The sequence below is a fragment of the Pseudorca crassidens genome, chromosome 3 (genome assembly GCF_039906515.1).
Source record: "Pseudorca crassidens isolate mPseCra1 chromosome 3, mPseCra1.hap1, whole genome shotgun sequence".
NCBI lineage: Eukaryota > Metazoa > Chordata > Mammalia > Artiodactyla > Delphinidae > Pseudorca > Pseudorca crassidens.
Genome location: NC_090298.1, coordinates 109,312,951 through 109,328,345, shown reverse-complemented (window position 1 = coordinate 109,328,345; position 15,395 = coordinate 109,312,951). Strand labels below are relative to the sequence as shown.

At 40.9% G+C, this 15,395-nt stretch overlaps 1 protein-coding gene across 1 annotated transcript in view; it reads left to right on the top strand.

Annotated features, from left to right (window-relative positions):
• MEIKIN (meiotic kinetochore factor) overlaps window positions 1–15,395 on the top strand; it is a 134,246-nt gene that overhangs the window by 26,097 nt on the left and 92,754 nt on the right. Inside the window, exons 6-7 of the mRNA XM_067731668.1 lie at window positions 3,066–3,105; window positions 11,512–11,576. Coding sequence (XP_067587769.1) covers window positions 3,066–3,105; window positions 11,512–11,576 — 105 coding nt within the window. The remainder of the gene's footprint in view (window positions 1–3,065; window positions 3,106–11,511; window positions 11,577–15,395) is intronic.

Here is a 15,395-nt window from a genome sequence, read left to right as displayed (position 1 = left end):
CTCCCACGTCAGAGGCACAGCACTGACTCCTGGCTGGAGCACCAAGAGCCTTTCATCCACACAGCTCAGAATAAATGGGAGAAAAAGTAGAAAGAAAGAAAGAACGAAAGAAAGAGGATAAAATAAAATAAAATAGAGTAAGATAAAATAAAATAAATTTATTAAAATAAAAAATAATTATTAAGAAAAAAATTTTTTTAAAAAGTAAAATACCAAAAATGGATGGACAGAACCCTGTGATAAATGGTGAAAGCAAAGCTATACAGACAAAATCTCACACAGAAGCATACACATACACACTCACAAAAAGAGGAAAAGGGGAAAAAATAATAAATCTTGCTCTCAAAGTCCACTTCCTCAATTTGGGATGATTCGGTGTCTATTCATGTATTCCACAGGTGCAGGTACATCAAGTTGATTGTGGAGATTTAATCCGCTGCTGTTGAGGCTGCTGGGAGAAATTTCCCTTTCTCTTCTTTGTTCGCACAGCTCCTGGGGTTCAGCTTTGGATTTGGCCCCGCCTCTGCGTGTAGGTCGCCGGAGGGTGTCTGTTCTTCACTCAGAGAGGACGGGGTTAAAGGAGCCGCTGATTCAGGGGCTCTGGCTCACTCAGTCCTGGCGGAGGGTGGGGTACAGATGCGGGCGAGCCTGCAGTGGCAGAGGCCAGCGTGACGTTGCAGCAGCCTGAGGCGTGCTGTGCGTTCTCCCCGGGAGGTTGTCCCTGGATCACGGGACCCTGGCAGTGGCGGGCTGCACAGGCTTCCGGGAGGGGAGGTGTGGATAGTGACCTGTGCTCGCACACAGGCTTCTTGGTGGCGGCAGCAGCAGCCTTAGCGTCTCATGCCCGTCTCTGGGGTCCGCGCTGATAGCCACGGCTCACGCCCTTCTCTGGAGCTCCTTTAAGCAGTGCTCTTAATCCCCTCTCCTCACGCACCAGGAAACAAAGAGGGAAGAAAAAGTCTCTTGCCTCTTCGGCAGGTGCAGACTTTTTCCCAGACTCCCTCCCGGCTACCTGTGGTGCACTAACCCCTTCAGGCTGTGTTCATGCCCCAGTCCTCTCCCTGCGCCCCAGTCCTCTCCCTGTGCTCTGACCGTAGCCTGACTCAGCTCCCAGCCCCCCGCCCACCCCAGCGGGTAAGCAGACAAGCCTCTAGGGCTGGTGAGTGCCTGTTGGCACCGATCCTCTGTGCGGGAATCTCTCCGCTTTGCCCTCCGCTCCCCTGTTGCTTATCTGCTGTTCTGATTGGGTGATTTCTATTATTCTATCTTCCAGATCACTTATTTGTTCTACTGTGTCATTTAGTTTGCTATTCATTGCTTCTAGATTGGCTTTTATCTTGGTAATTGAATTGTCCACTTTTGATTGGTTCATTTTTATAATTTCTAGTTCCTTGTTACAGTGATCTGCATTTTTATCAATAATCTTTCTTAATTATGTTAGCCTTTTTATTACCACCTTTTTGAGTTCAAGGTCTAGTAGACTGGTGAGCTCAGTTTCATTGTTTTTTTCTTACAGAGGATCGTTGTTCTTTTAATTCGGAATAGTTCCTCTGACTTTTCATTTTACTTAACTTTGTCTCTATTAATTTAAGAGAAACAGTTATCTACTATGGTCTTGAAAGGGTGTTTTTATGTGGGAGCATCCTGGTGCAGGCTGTGTGTGTCCCATGTTTTGGTGCAAAGGCTGGTTTTGGTATAGACCCCAGCCATGTCCTTCCTCAGGTTTTTCTGGCTGTTATCCCCTTGATAGGGGGTGTGGTTCATGCTAGAGTATCTAGAGCCTATGCAGAATGTGAGGCAGGGCTTCCTCTCTGCTCAGTGGCTGTCACCACTTTGTCAGAGGCAGGTCTGCTCCCCAGTTGTTGGATTAGAAGCTCTGAGGGTTGGGTCTGATCAGGCTCTGTTGCCCTTGAGTCTGTCCCCTGTCCCAAAGCAAGTGAGGCTTGTTCAGTCACAGAGGACCTGTGTGCCACCTGTGTAGGCATCTGTGATTCTGCTCAGCAGCTGCTTAAGTTCGCGTCCCTTTCTCTGTTGTATTTGTCCCAGATATAGTGCAAGGCTCTGGTGTGACATAGGCTGTGGCTGGCGGTCAGGGCATTGTGGATATAGGAACTGAGGTGGCTGTGCTTCCTCCTGAGATCTGGGCTGCCTCTGTAGCAGACCTCTCCCAAGACCTGCCTGCTCCAGATCTGCCACTAAGGTGTGGTGTGGAATTGGTGGAGCCAGGGCACTCTCACTGGGAGCCAAACCACCGTGTATTCCTGAGCGTGCTGACAATGGCCTCCACGGCTCCACCCAGATCACATTCCAGGCCCTCTTGGTGGTCTCTGCGTAGCTAGATGGAGCCCTCTCCCAGGGCCTATGTGCTCGAAGTTCAGGGCTTAACCACTGCACACTCTTTTGATGCCACCCTATGCGCACGCTGACAGTACCCACCACAGCTCAACCCGCATCACACCCCAGGCACCCTGGTCTGTCTCTGGGTAGCTAGATCAAGTCTTTGCCCAGAACCTACACCAGGCTATAGTGTGGAGTGAGTGGGGCTGGGGTACTTGCCCCTTTGGGTTGAGAAGTGACATGAGGTTCTCTTTGCCCTGATTGTTAGCAAGCCAGAATGTGTGTACTCCTTAAGGTAGAGTCTAGGCTTTTTCAGCCCTTCTGTCTGTCTCAGCAGATTTCCCAGCAGGCCAGGGTGCTTGTCTCCTGTGCACAGGACCCAAGGACTGTGATGTCCAGGTTGGGCTTGACTTGCTTGCTCCCCAGGACGAGGGTCCACCCATGTGGACCTTTTCTTCCTTACAGATCTCTCCCAGGGGCACAAGTCCTGACCCAGTGCCGTTTTCTTCCATCTCACCTGGTTATGTGGAGATCTGTCTCACAGCTTTGGTTGTATAGGAGTTTTTTCTGCCAGTTTCCAGTTAGTTTTCCATGAGAATTGTTCTACATGTATATGTATTTTTGATGTGTTTGCTGTGGGAGGTGAGTTCCACATTCTTCTATTCTGCCATCTTGGTTACCCTCCCCTGAATTATATTTCTAATAGATTGTTTTTTTCCCTTTCTTAGGTACCTCTTCAGAAGACTATCAGAAATGCCATAGGAAAGTGTAAGAACTAACATTTTAAAAGTTGTTGTGCTTTTAAAACTTTGTGTACTAATAGTTATATAGCAAGTATGATTGGTAACCCACAAATTCAGACGTTTGTTTATTCAGTGTTTGTTGAGGACTCACTGTATACCAGAACTGTTCTGATTGCTGGAGGTATATTTACTAACTATCCATCTGTCTGTCTATCTATCTAATTGCTGTAGTGAACAAAATTGATTAAAAACAAAATCTCTGCCTTCTTTGAGTCCACATTCTAGTTGGAGGAGATGGACAATAAATAAATAAGCAAGTAAATTTATACCATGCTATATGGTAATGAATGCTATGGAGAAAAATAAAACAAAATAGGGGACTAGGGAGTATTGGGATAGAGATTTGCTCTTTTAAGTGGTGTGGTCCGAGACTCACCATTGAAAAGGCAGCATTTGAGCAGAGACCTAAAGAAGGAGACAGAGCAAGCTGTGTAACTCATTGGAGAAAGGAGCATTCCAGGTAGAGGGAATAGCTGGAGCCATGCCCCGAGGCAAGAAGGCCTGGGCTCCTGGTGTGAGGTGAGGGAGGAGGAGTGAGGTAAGAGATAAAGTGAGAGAAGAATCAAGAGGCCAGATCATATAAGGCACTTTAGTCAAATATAAGTGAATTGGAAGGTCTTTGAAGGGTTTAGAAGGATGATATGATATGACTTATGTTTTAAAAGAATCATGCTAGCTGCTGTGTTGAGAATAGACTATGATGAGGCAAGGAATTAGGGAAATTATAGTTAGGAGACTACTGCCCTAATATGGGCAAGAAATATTGGAGTATGGACCAGAGTGGCAAGAGGGGAGATAGTGAGAAGTAGGATTTTGGATATATTTTGAAAGCAGAACTAAGAGGATCCACTGAAGGACTGAGTGGTGAAGTATGAAAGTAGTCAAGGCTAACACCATGGTTTTAGCTTGAGCAACTGGAAGGGTGGAGTTGCCATTTATTAAGATGGGGAAGACTGAGGAGAAACGTATTACCAGGGGCAGATGAGTTTGGCTTAGGGCATATAGACTGAAGGGTAAGGTATGTGAGAGAGATGTTCAAGGAGGTGGTCACATTCTGGATCATGAATACCTTAAGAGCTGGTATTTTTATTTTTCCTGAATATGATGAGAGCCTATGAAAGCTTTTCAGTAGGACTGAAAATATAATGATTTTTTTTAACACCTAATCTTCAAAGGTTGAAAGAACTTACACAAAATTCATACAAGTTTAAAAACAAAGTCAGGAGACACCATCACGAAAGTGAAAAGACAGTATACACAATGGGAGAAAATATTTGCAAATCATATATCTAATAAGGGAATTGTATGCAGAGTATGTAAAGAACTCTTATAACTCAACAATAAAAGGACAAATAACCTGATTTAAAAATGGACAAAGCGGGCTTCCCTGGTGGTGCAGTGGTTGAGAGTCCGCCTGCCAATGCAGGGGACATGGGTTCGTGCCCCTGTCCGGGAAGATCCCACATGCCGCGGAGCGACTAGGCCCATGAACCATGGCCGCTGAGCCTGCGCGTCCGGAGCCTGTGCTCCGCAACGGGAGAGGCCACAACAGTGAGAGACCCACGTACTGCAAAAAAAAAAAAAAAAAAAAAAAAAAAAATGGACAAAGCATCTGAACAGGCATTTCTCCATAGAAGATAAACAAATGGCCAATAAGCACATGAAAAGATACTTAATATCATTATCCATTCGGGAAATGCAAATCAACTTCATTGAGATACCACTTCACACCCACTCGGATGGTTATAATCAAAGAGACAGATAACAAGTATTGTCTTGGATGTGGAGAAGTTGGAACTCTCATACATGGCTGATGAGAATTTTAAATAGCGAAGGTGCTTTAGAAAATAGTTTGGCAGCTCCTTCAAATGTGACCCAGCAATTCAGTCCTAGTTTTGCATACCTAAGAGAAATGAAAACTATGTGTACACAAAAACTTGTACATGAATGTTCACAGCAAGTTTATTCATAACAGCCAAAAAGTAGAAACAATCCAAATATCCATCTGCTGATGAATAGATAAATAAAATATGGTCTATCTGTAATGGGATGTTATTCAACAGCAAAAAGAAGTGAAATTCTGATATGCACTAAACATGGATGAACCCTGTAAATATTATGCTAACTGAAAGAAGCCAGTCATACAAGACCACATATTTTATGGTTTCATTCATATAAGATAGCAAGAATAGACAAATCTATAGAGACAGAAAGCAGATTAATGATTGCCTAAGACTGGGGGGGTTTGGGAAGAAATGAGAATTGACTGCTAGTGGGTACAGGGTTTCTTTCTGGGGTGATGAAAATGTTCTAAAATTGACTGTGATGGTGGTTGCACAACTCTCTGAATATACTAAAAAACATTGAATTACACACTCTAAATTTGTAAATTATATGGTATGTGAATTATATCAATAAATCTGTTAAAAAAGACAAAGTTAGGACCAAGCAAACCAAGGAGATATGATTTTTAATAGGCGATATAGATATAACCAGATTTTTTTTTTACCAGAATTAAATGGTAGACAGTACAATGTGGTCTTCTTTGATGAGGATCTATAGTATTGGTACTTTGTGTTGCTGAGTGTGTGGGGGCAAGGACTGATAAACTGCTGAGCAAAAATTTCTGTGGAATTTTTAATTACCCAACCAAAATTCTTGCCAATCATCCTACCTCTTCACAAACATATGCATCATATTTCTGTCTTGTGCAATCACTCTTGCAGCAAAGAAGAAGATGGATTAGGAGTGATTAGATTGAAGGGATGACTATTGTGGCATTCCAAGTGAGGCATGATTAGGACCTGAACTTTAGTGGCAAGGATTGCTTAGAAGGAAAACTTGAGAACAATTCAAGAGTGATAATCAACTGTTGTTAATGATTGGATGGTTAAGAGAGGAAGATGGAGTCCATGATGACCCTCAGCCCTCTGACTTAGGAAACAGGATGAATGATGACTCATTCACTACGTGAAGGAACACAAATAGAAAAGCAAGAGTGAGTTGGAGTGACAGGTCTGGAAAACACTGAAATACCTACAGCACTTTGAAGTGGAGATATCTAGCAGGCATTTGTATATCCCAGCCTGGAAAGCAAGGGAAAGGTTCTGGGCTGAAAGCATAGTTGTTCTCTTGGGAAAGTGTGTAGAGTGAGAAAAGAATAGTTTTAGTGTGATAGGCTCCTTATAGTTATGCTTGCATCTAAATGATGAGAAATTTCTGAAGAAAAGAAAATCAATGACTGTTATTCTTGGGTGAATTATTCTTCCTTGGTGAACAACAGCGAAAATTCTAAGGCTAAATTATTAAGAAAATATAGCTTTGTTGATTTATTTTTTTAAATAACTGATCTAAACTTCTCACGGGCTTTGATCACCTTTCTCCCCTGTTTAGCAGGGAAATGATGAGTTAAAGTTATTAATGCCATCCAGTTACTTCCAGGTAAAAGTCTCTTTTGGGTAAAAGCTGAGTCTTTCATATTTTCTCCCACTCCATATTCCTGAGGATGATCATACCTCTTGATTTGCCTGGGACAGTCCCAGTGTGTGCCTGCTGTTCTCACATAATCTTTTATAGAGCTTCCTTTTACTCTCAGAAAGGTCCCAGTTTGGACAAATTGTCACCCTAAATATAGGTGTATAGGCCAGAGGTGGGGGAGGGGTGAAGTTGGGTCTTGAGGGTGTCTGGGATCCACAAGTTGTCTCTGAATTTTTACTGATTTGTGCTGCAGGTTTCAAGACTAGTTCATACCTGGGCTGGACTCTACTGATAAAGTCATTGATGAACTTACAGCTGTATTTTGGGTCTGAAGTCCTCCATTGCTGATTTTTCCTCACCTTAGCTTTTATTGCCACCCCAAACCCCTTAAGTCTCATTGAAGTCCTCCATCCAGACTTTGACTTAGTTGCCTTTCTACAACCTTCGTGGTAAACTCACCTAGACACAACAGCCCTATGCCGGGTATTTTGGTTCTAAATTTGACCACCTTCTCTGCATTGCCTTTGGTATGTGGAACCTTGAGAACTAGTTTACAGTATACAGGAATTAAGGGACTCTTAGGAGGGCTGAGGCCTCCTCTCTGCCTGAGTATCCCAAGCTCTTATTTTTATGTTGAGTTTCCTCCTTGTGTGGATGTTTTCTCCTAGAGTTCTAAACAGGGAGTTTGGCACATGCCCTCTACTTTGGGCTTTCTCTTCACCTCTTCTAATGTCATCATCACACCTATTACCCCCACCTCCAGATTTTGGGCTTGAAGGAGAGAAGTCAGTCCCCATTGTGTAACTGCTTGTTTCCTAAGCCTGTGTCCCCTTTATCTTTCCAATAAACCTTTAGGCTGGAAGGCATAGAGGGGGGAATCTATCTTAGGTCACATGAGTTCTTACAGTAAAACTCTGTAATTCATGTAAAACTCTGTGGTTCTGTCTACAAGCCTTAATCTATATATGTTAATAGGACCTTGAGGAATGTAGCAGGATGTTAAATGTGCTTTCATGTAGTCTTAGAGTTTGACCTTAATAGATGAGAACAAAATAAAAATGACAATTACCCCATCCCCTATTCTGTGTAGAACCATCTATGTAGAATTTGTAATAAGTGAGATCAAAACCTAATTCTTTCAACATTAGACCATCACCAATCTCTAAGCTATTTAAGAAAAGACAAAGAATGCACTGAGAGGATGAAATGATCAAGAATGTTTCTTTGATAAGAGTTATTGATGTCATATGCAAGGAGAGGAGAAAACTTCTCCCTCACCTCAACACAAGAGAGAAGCTCCCAGAGATCCATTTGGAAAGTTCAACGTATGTTCCCTGGAATTTGGTTTCTGACTCACACCTGGTAAAGCTAAAAGCAAGAAAGTCTGTTAGATGCTTTGGAATGGCTGATAAAGAGGACACTAGAAATACTTTCAGAGTTTGGCACAGCAAAGATTTGTGCATATTGCCCAGACGTCAGACATAGATCCCACAGAAGGGATCATCTTGAAAGGGATCATGCCAAATACGACTTCCTGGAAAGGACAAAATAAACTTGACTGAAAGAGACTGGAAATTTTACCATCAAATTGAAAAGCTGAGGACATCATAAAGAGCAAGTGAGACAGCCCCAGAGATAGGGAAATCTTATCACTGACCCCTTCAAAATACTTCAGGTTTGGGCTTCCCTGGTGGCGCAGTGGTTAAGAATCCGCCTGCCAATGCAGGGGACACAGGTTCGAGCCCTGGTCCAGGAAGATCCCCCATGCCGCGGAGCAACTAGGCCCATGCGCCACAATTACTGAGCCCGCGCTCTAGAGCCTGCAAGCCACAGCTACTGAAGCCTGCGCACCTAGAGCCCGTGCTCTGCAACAAGAGAAGCCACCGCAGTGAGAGGCCCACGCACTGCAAGTAGGCCCCACTCGCTGCAACTAGAGAAAGCCCGTGCACAGCAACAAAGACCCAACGCAGCCAAAAATAAAATAAATAAATTTATTTTAAAAAAACTACTTCAGGTTTGAAAGAGTCAGCATTTGGTTATCTGTCATGCCCAAAGGGCACCAAGGACATATTAGAATAGTATCAGTTAAGAAAGACCTTTCCTACAGTTCCTTCCTGCTACTCCAATGCCAAAGGATCCTAAAGAGTAGTTAACAAATGGGGAAGGAAAAAGAGCAAGAAATAGAGGGAAAAAACAGTGATGGTTGCTTTCCTCACTGCAGGCTATGAGTCTAAATCAGACCTCAGTTGGGAAAAGGAAGAGGTTTAAGTTGGATAATAAGAGTTTAGTGTTGTGATATTATGCTGGGCTTTTTATTACCTGAAAATGTCTATTGGGCTTCCCTGGTGGCACAGTGGTTGAGAGTCCGCCTGCCGATGCAGGGGACACGGGTTCGTGCCCCGGTCCGGGAGGATCCCACATGCCGTGGAGCGGCTGGGCCCGTGGGCCGTGGCTGCTGAGCCTGCGCGTCCGGAGCCTGTGCTCCGCAACGGGAGAGGCCACAACAGTGAGAGGCCCGCGTACCGCAAAAAATAAATAAATAAAATAAAATAAAATAAAATAAAAATGACTACTTATAGGCCAGAGAATACCACAAAAGCAACAGAATACACCTGAAAGGGGCAAGAAAGTACTATTTTGACAGGATGAATTTATTTTTTTGTATCTGATTCCTTTTTCCAATATTTTTTATTGAAGTATAGTTTATTTACAATGCTGTGTTAATTTCTGCTGTGCAGCAAAGTGATTCCGTTATACATATATATACATTCTTTTTAAAATATTCTTTTCCATTATGGTTTTTTATAGGATATTGAATATAGTTCTCTGTGCTATACGGTAGGACCTTGTTGTTTATAAATTCTATATATAAAAGCTTACATCTGCTAACTCCAACCTCCCACTCCATCCCTCCCCCAATCCTCTCCCCTTTGGCAACCACCAGTCTGTTCTCTATGTCTGTCATTCTGTTTCTGTTTCATAGATAGGTTCATTTGTGTCATATTTTAGATTCCATGTATAAGTGATATAGTATGGTATTTGTCTTTCTGTTTCTGACTTATTTCACTTAGTATGATAATCTCTAGTTGCATGCATGTTGCTGCAAATAGCATTATTTTGTTCTTTTTTATGACTGAGTAGTATTCCATTGTATATATGTACCACATCTTCTTTATTCATTCATCTACTGATGGACATTTAGGTTGTTTCCATGTCTTGGCTATTGTGAATAGTGCTACTATGAACATGGGGGTGTATGTGTCTTTCTGAATTATAGTTTTTGGTTTTTTTTTTAACATCTTTATTGGGGTATAATTGCTTTACAATGGTGTGTTAGTTTCTGCTTTATAACAAAGTGAATCAGTTATACATATGTTCCCATATCTCTTCCCTCTTGCGTCTCCCTCCCTCCCACCCTCCCTATCCCACCCCTCCAGGCGGTCACAAAGCACCGAGCCGATATCCCTGTGCCAAGCGGCTGCTTCCCACTAGCTTATCTACCTTACGCTTGTTAGTGTGTATATGTCCATGACTCTCTTTCGCCCTGTCACAGCTCACCCTTCCCCCTCCCCATATCCTCAAGCCCGTTCTCCAGTAGGTCTGTGTCTTTATTCCTGTCTTACCCCTAGGTTCTTCATGACATTTTTTTTTCTTCTTAAATTCCATATATATGTGTTAGCATACGGTATTTGTCTTTTTCTTTCTGACTTCACTCTGTATGACAGACTCTAGGTCTATCCACCTCATTACAAATAGCTCAATTTCGTTTCTTTTTATGGCTGAGTAATATTCCATTGTATATATGTGCCACATCTTCTTTATCCATTCATCTGATGATGGGCACTTAGATTGTTTCCATTTCCAGGCTTGAATTATAGTTTTTAACAGGATGAATTTAAAGAGGAAATATGAAGGAATAAAATACTTGTTTGCATACTGAGTTCAACTTTTCACTAAAGCAGTAATAGGAATTTAAAAATCATTTTCTCACATTCAGTTTTCAACTCCACTGTCTTGCTGGGGATTCAGAAATTCCACTTTGGTGGTCAAAGGCTGAGGGTTTGATTCTTTTGTATTCCTCTTGTAATAGCTAATCCTCTTTTACACATTTCGATAAGATTGGGGTCAGTCTCATTTGTGAAAGTATAAAATAGAACAGAGTATTAATTTTTTTAAGTATTATTTCTAATGTTACTTGAGATCCTTACCACAAGAATCCTGGAAAACAAGGGACTTCCCAGGTGGTCCAGTGGGTAAGACTCCACGCTCCCAATACAGGGGGCCCAGGTTCGATACCTAGTTGGGGAACTAGATCCCACATGTATGCCACAACTAAGAGTCATGCTGCAACTAAGAGTCAGCATGCCTCAACTAAGAAGTCCACATGCTGCAACTAAAAAAAAAGATCCTGCATGCCACAAAGAACATCCTGCGTGCCACAACTAAAACCCAGCACAGCCAAAATAAATAAATAAATATTTTCTTTAAAAAGGTAATGAGGTATCATTTCTTAAAAAAAAAAAAAGAATCTTGGTAAACAAGATTGCTATTCCTTTTCCATAAATGAGATAATCAAGACTCAAGACAGGTAAAGTAACTTTCCCAAGGCCACTGAAGTGTAAGTAGCAGAACTGAGCTTTAAATCAACGTCTGTCTGATTCTAAATACTATGCTTTGTCCTCTACACATACTATCTCACACTGATGAACGTATAAGTATATTGCCCTTTATTATGAAACTATTTGTTCATATAGATATGTTAGCATTTTTTCTAACTAGCTTTATTTTTTCTATAGGATAATTGATTGCATAAAAATGTCTTTAAGTATTATTTGAGGATTCTCAAAAGTTACTGAAAGAGTAAAAGAATCCCATTAATTTGTTCTTATTCTAGCATGATGATGTTAGCAGACCAAAGTATTTCTCCAAAACCAAAGAGTACTGCAAGTTCAGAATCAGGTAATTAGTAATGAAACTAATCATTTTCATAATCCTCTATTTATTTTTAACATCTTTATTGGAGTATAATTGCTTTACAGTGTTGTGTTAGTTTCTGCTGTATAACAAACTGAATCAGCTATATGCATACATGTATTACCACATCCACTCCCTCTTGCGTCTCCCTCCCACCCTCCTTATCTGACCCCTCTAGGTAGTTGCAAATCACGGAGCTGATCTCCTGGTGCCATGCAGCTGCTTCCCAGTAGGTATCTATGTTACCTTTGGTAGTGTATATATGTCAATGCTACTCTCTCACTTCGTCCCTGCTTACCCTTCCCCCTCCCCATTCCTCAAGTCCATTCTCTACGTCTGTGTCTTTATTCCTGTCCTGCCCCTAGGTTCATTAGAACCATTTTCTTTTAGATTCCATATATATGTGTTAGCATACAGTATTTGTTTTTCTCTTTCTGACTTACTTCACTGTGTAGGACAGACTCTAGGGCCATCCACCTCACTACAAATAACTGAATTTCATTTCTTTTTATGGCTGAGTAATATTCCATTGTATATATGTGCCACATCTTCTTTATCCATTCATCTATTGATGGACACTTAGGTTGCTTCCATGTCCTGGCTATTGTAAATACAGCTGCACTGAACATTGTGGTACATGACTCTGTCTGAATTATGGTTTTCTCAGGGTCCATGCCCAGTAGTGGGATTGCTGGGTCATATGGTAGTTCTATTTTTAGCTTTTTAAGGAACCTCCATACTGTTCTCCATAGTGGCTGTATCAATTTACATTCCCACCAACAGTGCAACAGGGTTCCCTTTTCTCCACACCCTCTCCAGCATTTATTGTTTCTAGATTTTTTGTTGATGGCCATTCTGACTGGTGTGAGGTGATACCTCATTGTAGTTTTGTTTTGCATTTCTCTAATGATTACTGATGTTGAGCATCTTTTCATATGTTTGTTGGCAATCTGTATGTCTGCTTTGGAGAAATGTCTGTTTCGGTCTTCTGCCCATTTTGGGGTTGGGTTGTTTGTTTTTTTGATATTGAGCTACATGAGCTGTTGTGTATTTTGAGATTAATCCTTTGTCACTTGCTTTGTTTGCAAATATTTTCTCCCATCTGAGGGTTGCCTTTGAGTCATGTTTATGGTTTCCTTTACTGTGCAAAAGCTTTGAAGTTTCATTAGGTCAGCTTTGTTTATTTTTGTTTTTATTTCCATTTCTCTAGGAGGTGGGTCAAAAAGGATCTTGTTGTGATTTATGTCATAGAGTGTTCTGCCTATGTTTTCCTCTAAGAGTTTTAGAGTGGCCTTACATTTTACATTTTACATCTTTACATCTTTAATCCATTTGGAGTTTATTTTTGTGTATGGTGTTAGGAAGTGTTCTAATTTCATTCTTTTACATGCAGCTGTCCAGCTTTCCCAGCACCACTTATTGAAGAGGCTGTCTTTTCTCCATTGTATACTCATGCCTCATTTATCAAAGATAAGGTGATCGTATGTGCGTGGGTTTATCTCTGGGCTTTCTGTCCTGTTCCATTGATCTATATTTCTGTTTTTGTGCCAGTACCATACTGTCTTGATTACTGTAGCTTTGTAGTATAATCTGAAGTCTGGGAGCCTGAAGCCTCCAGCTCTGTTTTTTTTTTCTCAAGATTGTTTTGGCTATTTGGGGTCCTTTGTGTTTCCATACAAATTGTGCAATTTTTTTGTTCTAGTTCTGTGAAAAATGACATTGGTAGTTTGATAGGGCTTGCACTGAATCTGTAGATTGCTTTGGGTAGTATAGTCATTTTCACAATGTTGATTCTTCCAATCCAATAATATGGTATATCTCTCCATTTGTTTGTATCATCTTTAATTTCCTTCATCAGTGTCTTATAGTTTTCTGCATACAGGTCTTTTTTCTCCTTAGGTAGGTTTATTCCTAGGTATTTTATTCTTTTTGTTGCAATGGTAAATGAGAGTGTTTCAATAATTTATCAGATTTTTCATCATTAGTGTATAGGAATGCAAGTGATTTCTGTACATTAATTTTGTATCCTGCTACTCTACCAAATTGATTGATTAGCTCTAGTACTTTTCTGGTAGCATCTTTAGGATTCTCTATGTATAGTATCATGTTATCTGCAAACAGTGACAGTTTTACTTCTTCTTTTCCAATTTGGATTCCTTTTATTTCTTTTTCTTCTCTGATTGCTGTGACTAAAACTTCCAAAACTATGTTGAATAATAGTGGTGAGAGTGGGCAACCTTGTCTTGTTCCTGATCTTAGAGGAAATGGTTTCATTTTTTCACCATTGAGAACGATGTTGGCTGGGGGGTTGTCTTATACGGGCTTTATTATGTTGAGGTAAGTTCCCTCTATGCCTACTTTCTGGAGAGATTTTATCATAAATTGATGTTGAATTTTGTCAAAAGCTTTTTCTGCATCTATTGAGATGATCATATGGTTTTTATCCTTCTGTTTGTTAATATGTTGTATCACAATGATTGATTTGCATATTTTGAAGAATCTTTGCATTCCTGGGATAAACCCCACTTATCATGGTATATGATCCTTTTAATGTGCTGTTGGATTGTTTGCTAGTATTTTTTTGAGGATTTTTGCATCTAGGTTCATCAGTGATATTGGCCTGTGGTTTCTTTGTGACATCTTTGTCTGGTATTTTGGTTTTTTTTTTTTGTTTTTTTGCAGTACGTGGGCCTCTCACTCTTGTGGCCTCTCCCATTGCGGAGCACAGGCTCCAGATGCGCAGGCTCAACTGCCATGGCTCACGGGCCCAGCCGCTCCGCAGCATGTGGGATCTTCCCGGACAGGGACACGAACCCGCGTCCCCTGCATCGGCAGGCGGACTCTCAACCACTGTGCCACCAGGGAAGCCCCTTTGTCTGGTTTTGGTATCAGGGTAATGGTGGCCTCGTAGAATGAGTTTGGGAATGTTCCTCCCTCTGCTATATTTTGGCAGAGTTTCAGGATAGGTGTTAAGTCTTCTCTAAATCTTTGATAGAATTTGCCCGTGAAGCCATCTGGTCCTAGGCTTTTGTTTGTTGGAAGATTTTTAATCACAGTTTCAATTTCAGTGCTTGTGATTGGTCTGTTCATATTTTCTATTTCTTCCTGGTTCAGTCTCGGAAGGTTGTGTTTTTCTAAGAATTTGTCCATTTCTTCCAGGTTTCCATTTTATTGGCATATAGTTGCTTGTAGTAATCTCTCATGAGCCTTTGTATTTCTGCAGTCTCAGTTGTTACTTCTCCTTTTTCATTTCCAATTCTATTGATCTGAGTCTTCTCCCTTTTTTTCTTAGTGAGTCTGGCTAATGTTTTATCCATTTTGTTTATCTTGTTAAAGAACCAGGTTTTAGTTTTATTGATCTTTGCTGTTGTTACCTTCATTTATTTTTCATTTATTTCTGATCTGATCTTTATCATTTCTTTCCTTCTGCTAACTTTGGGTTTTTTGGTTCTTCTTTCTCTAACTGCTTTAGGTGTAAGGTTAGGTTGTTTGAGATTTTTCTTGTTTCTTGAGGTAGGATTGTATTACTCTAAACTTCCCTCTTAGAACTGCTTTTGCTGCATCCCATAGGTTTTGGGTCATCCTGTTTTCATTGTCATTTGTTTCTAGGTATTTTTTGATTTACTCTTTGATTTCTTCAGTGATCTCTTGTTTATTTAGTATTGTATTGTTTAGCCTCCGTGTGTTTGTATTTTTTACAGGTTTTTTCCTGTAATAGATATGTAGTCTCATAGTGTTGTGATCAGAAAAGATACTTGATACAATTTCAATTTTATTAAATTTACCAAGGCTTGATTTGTGACC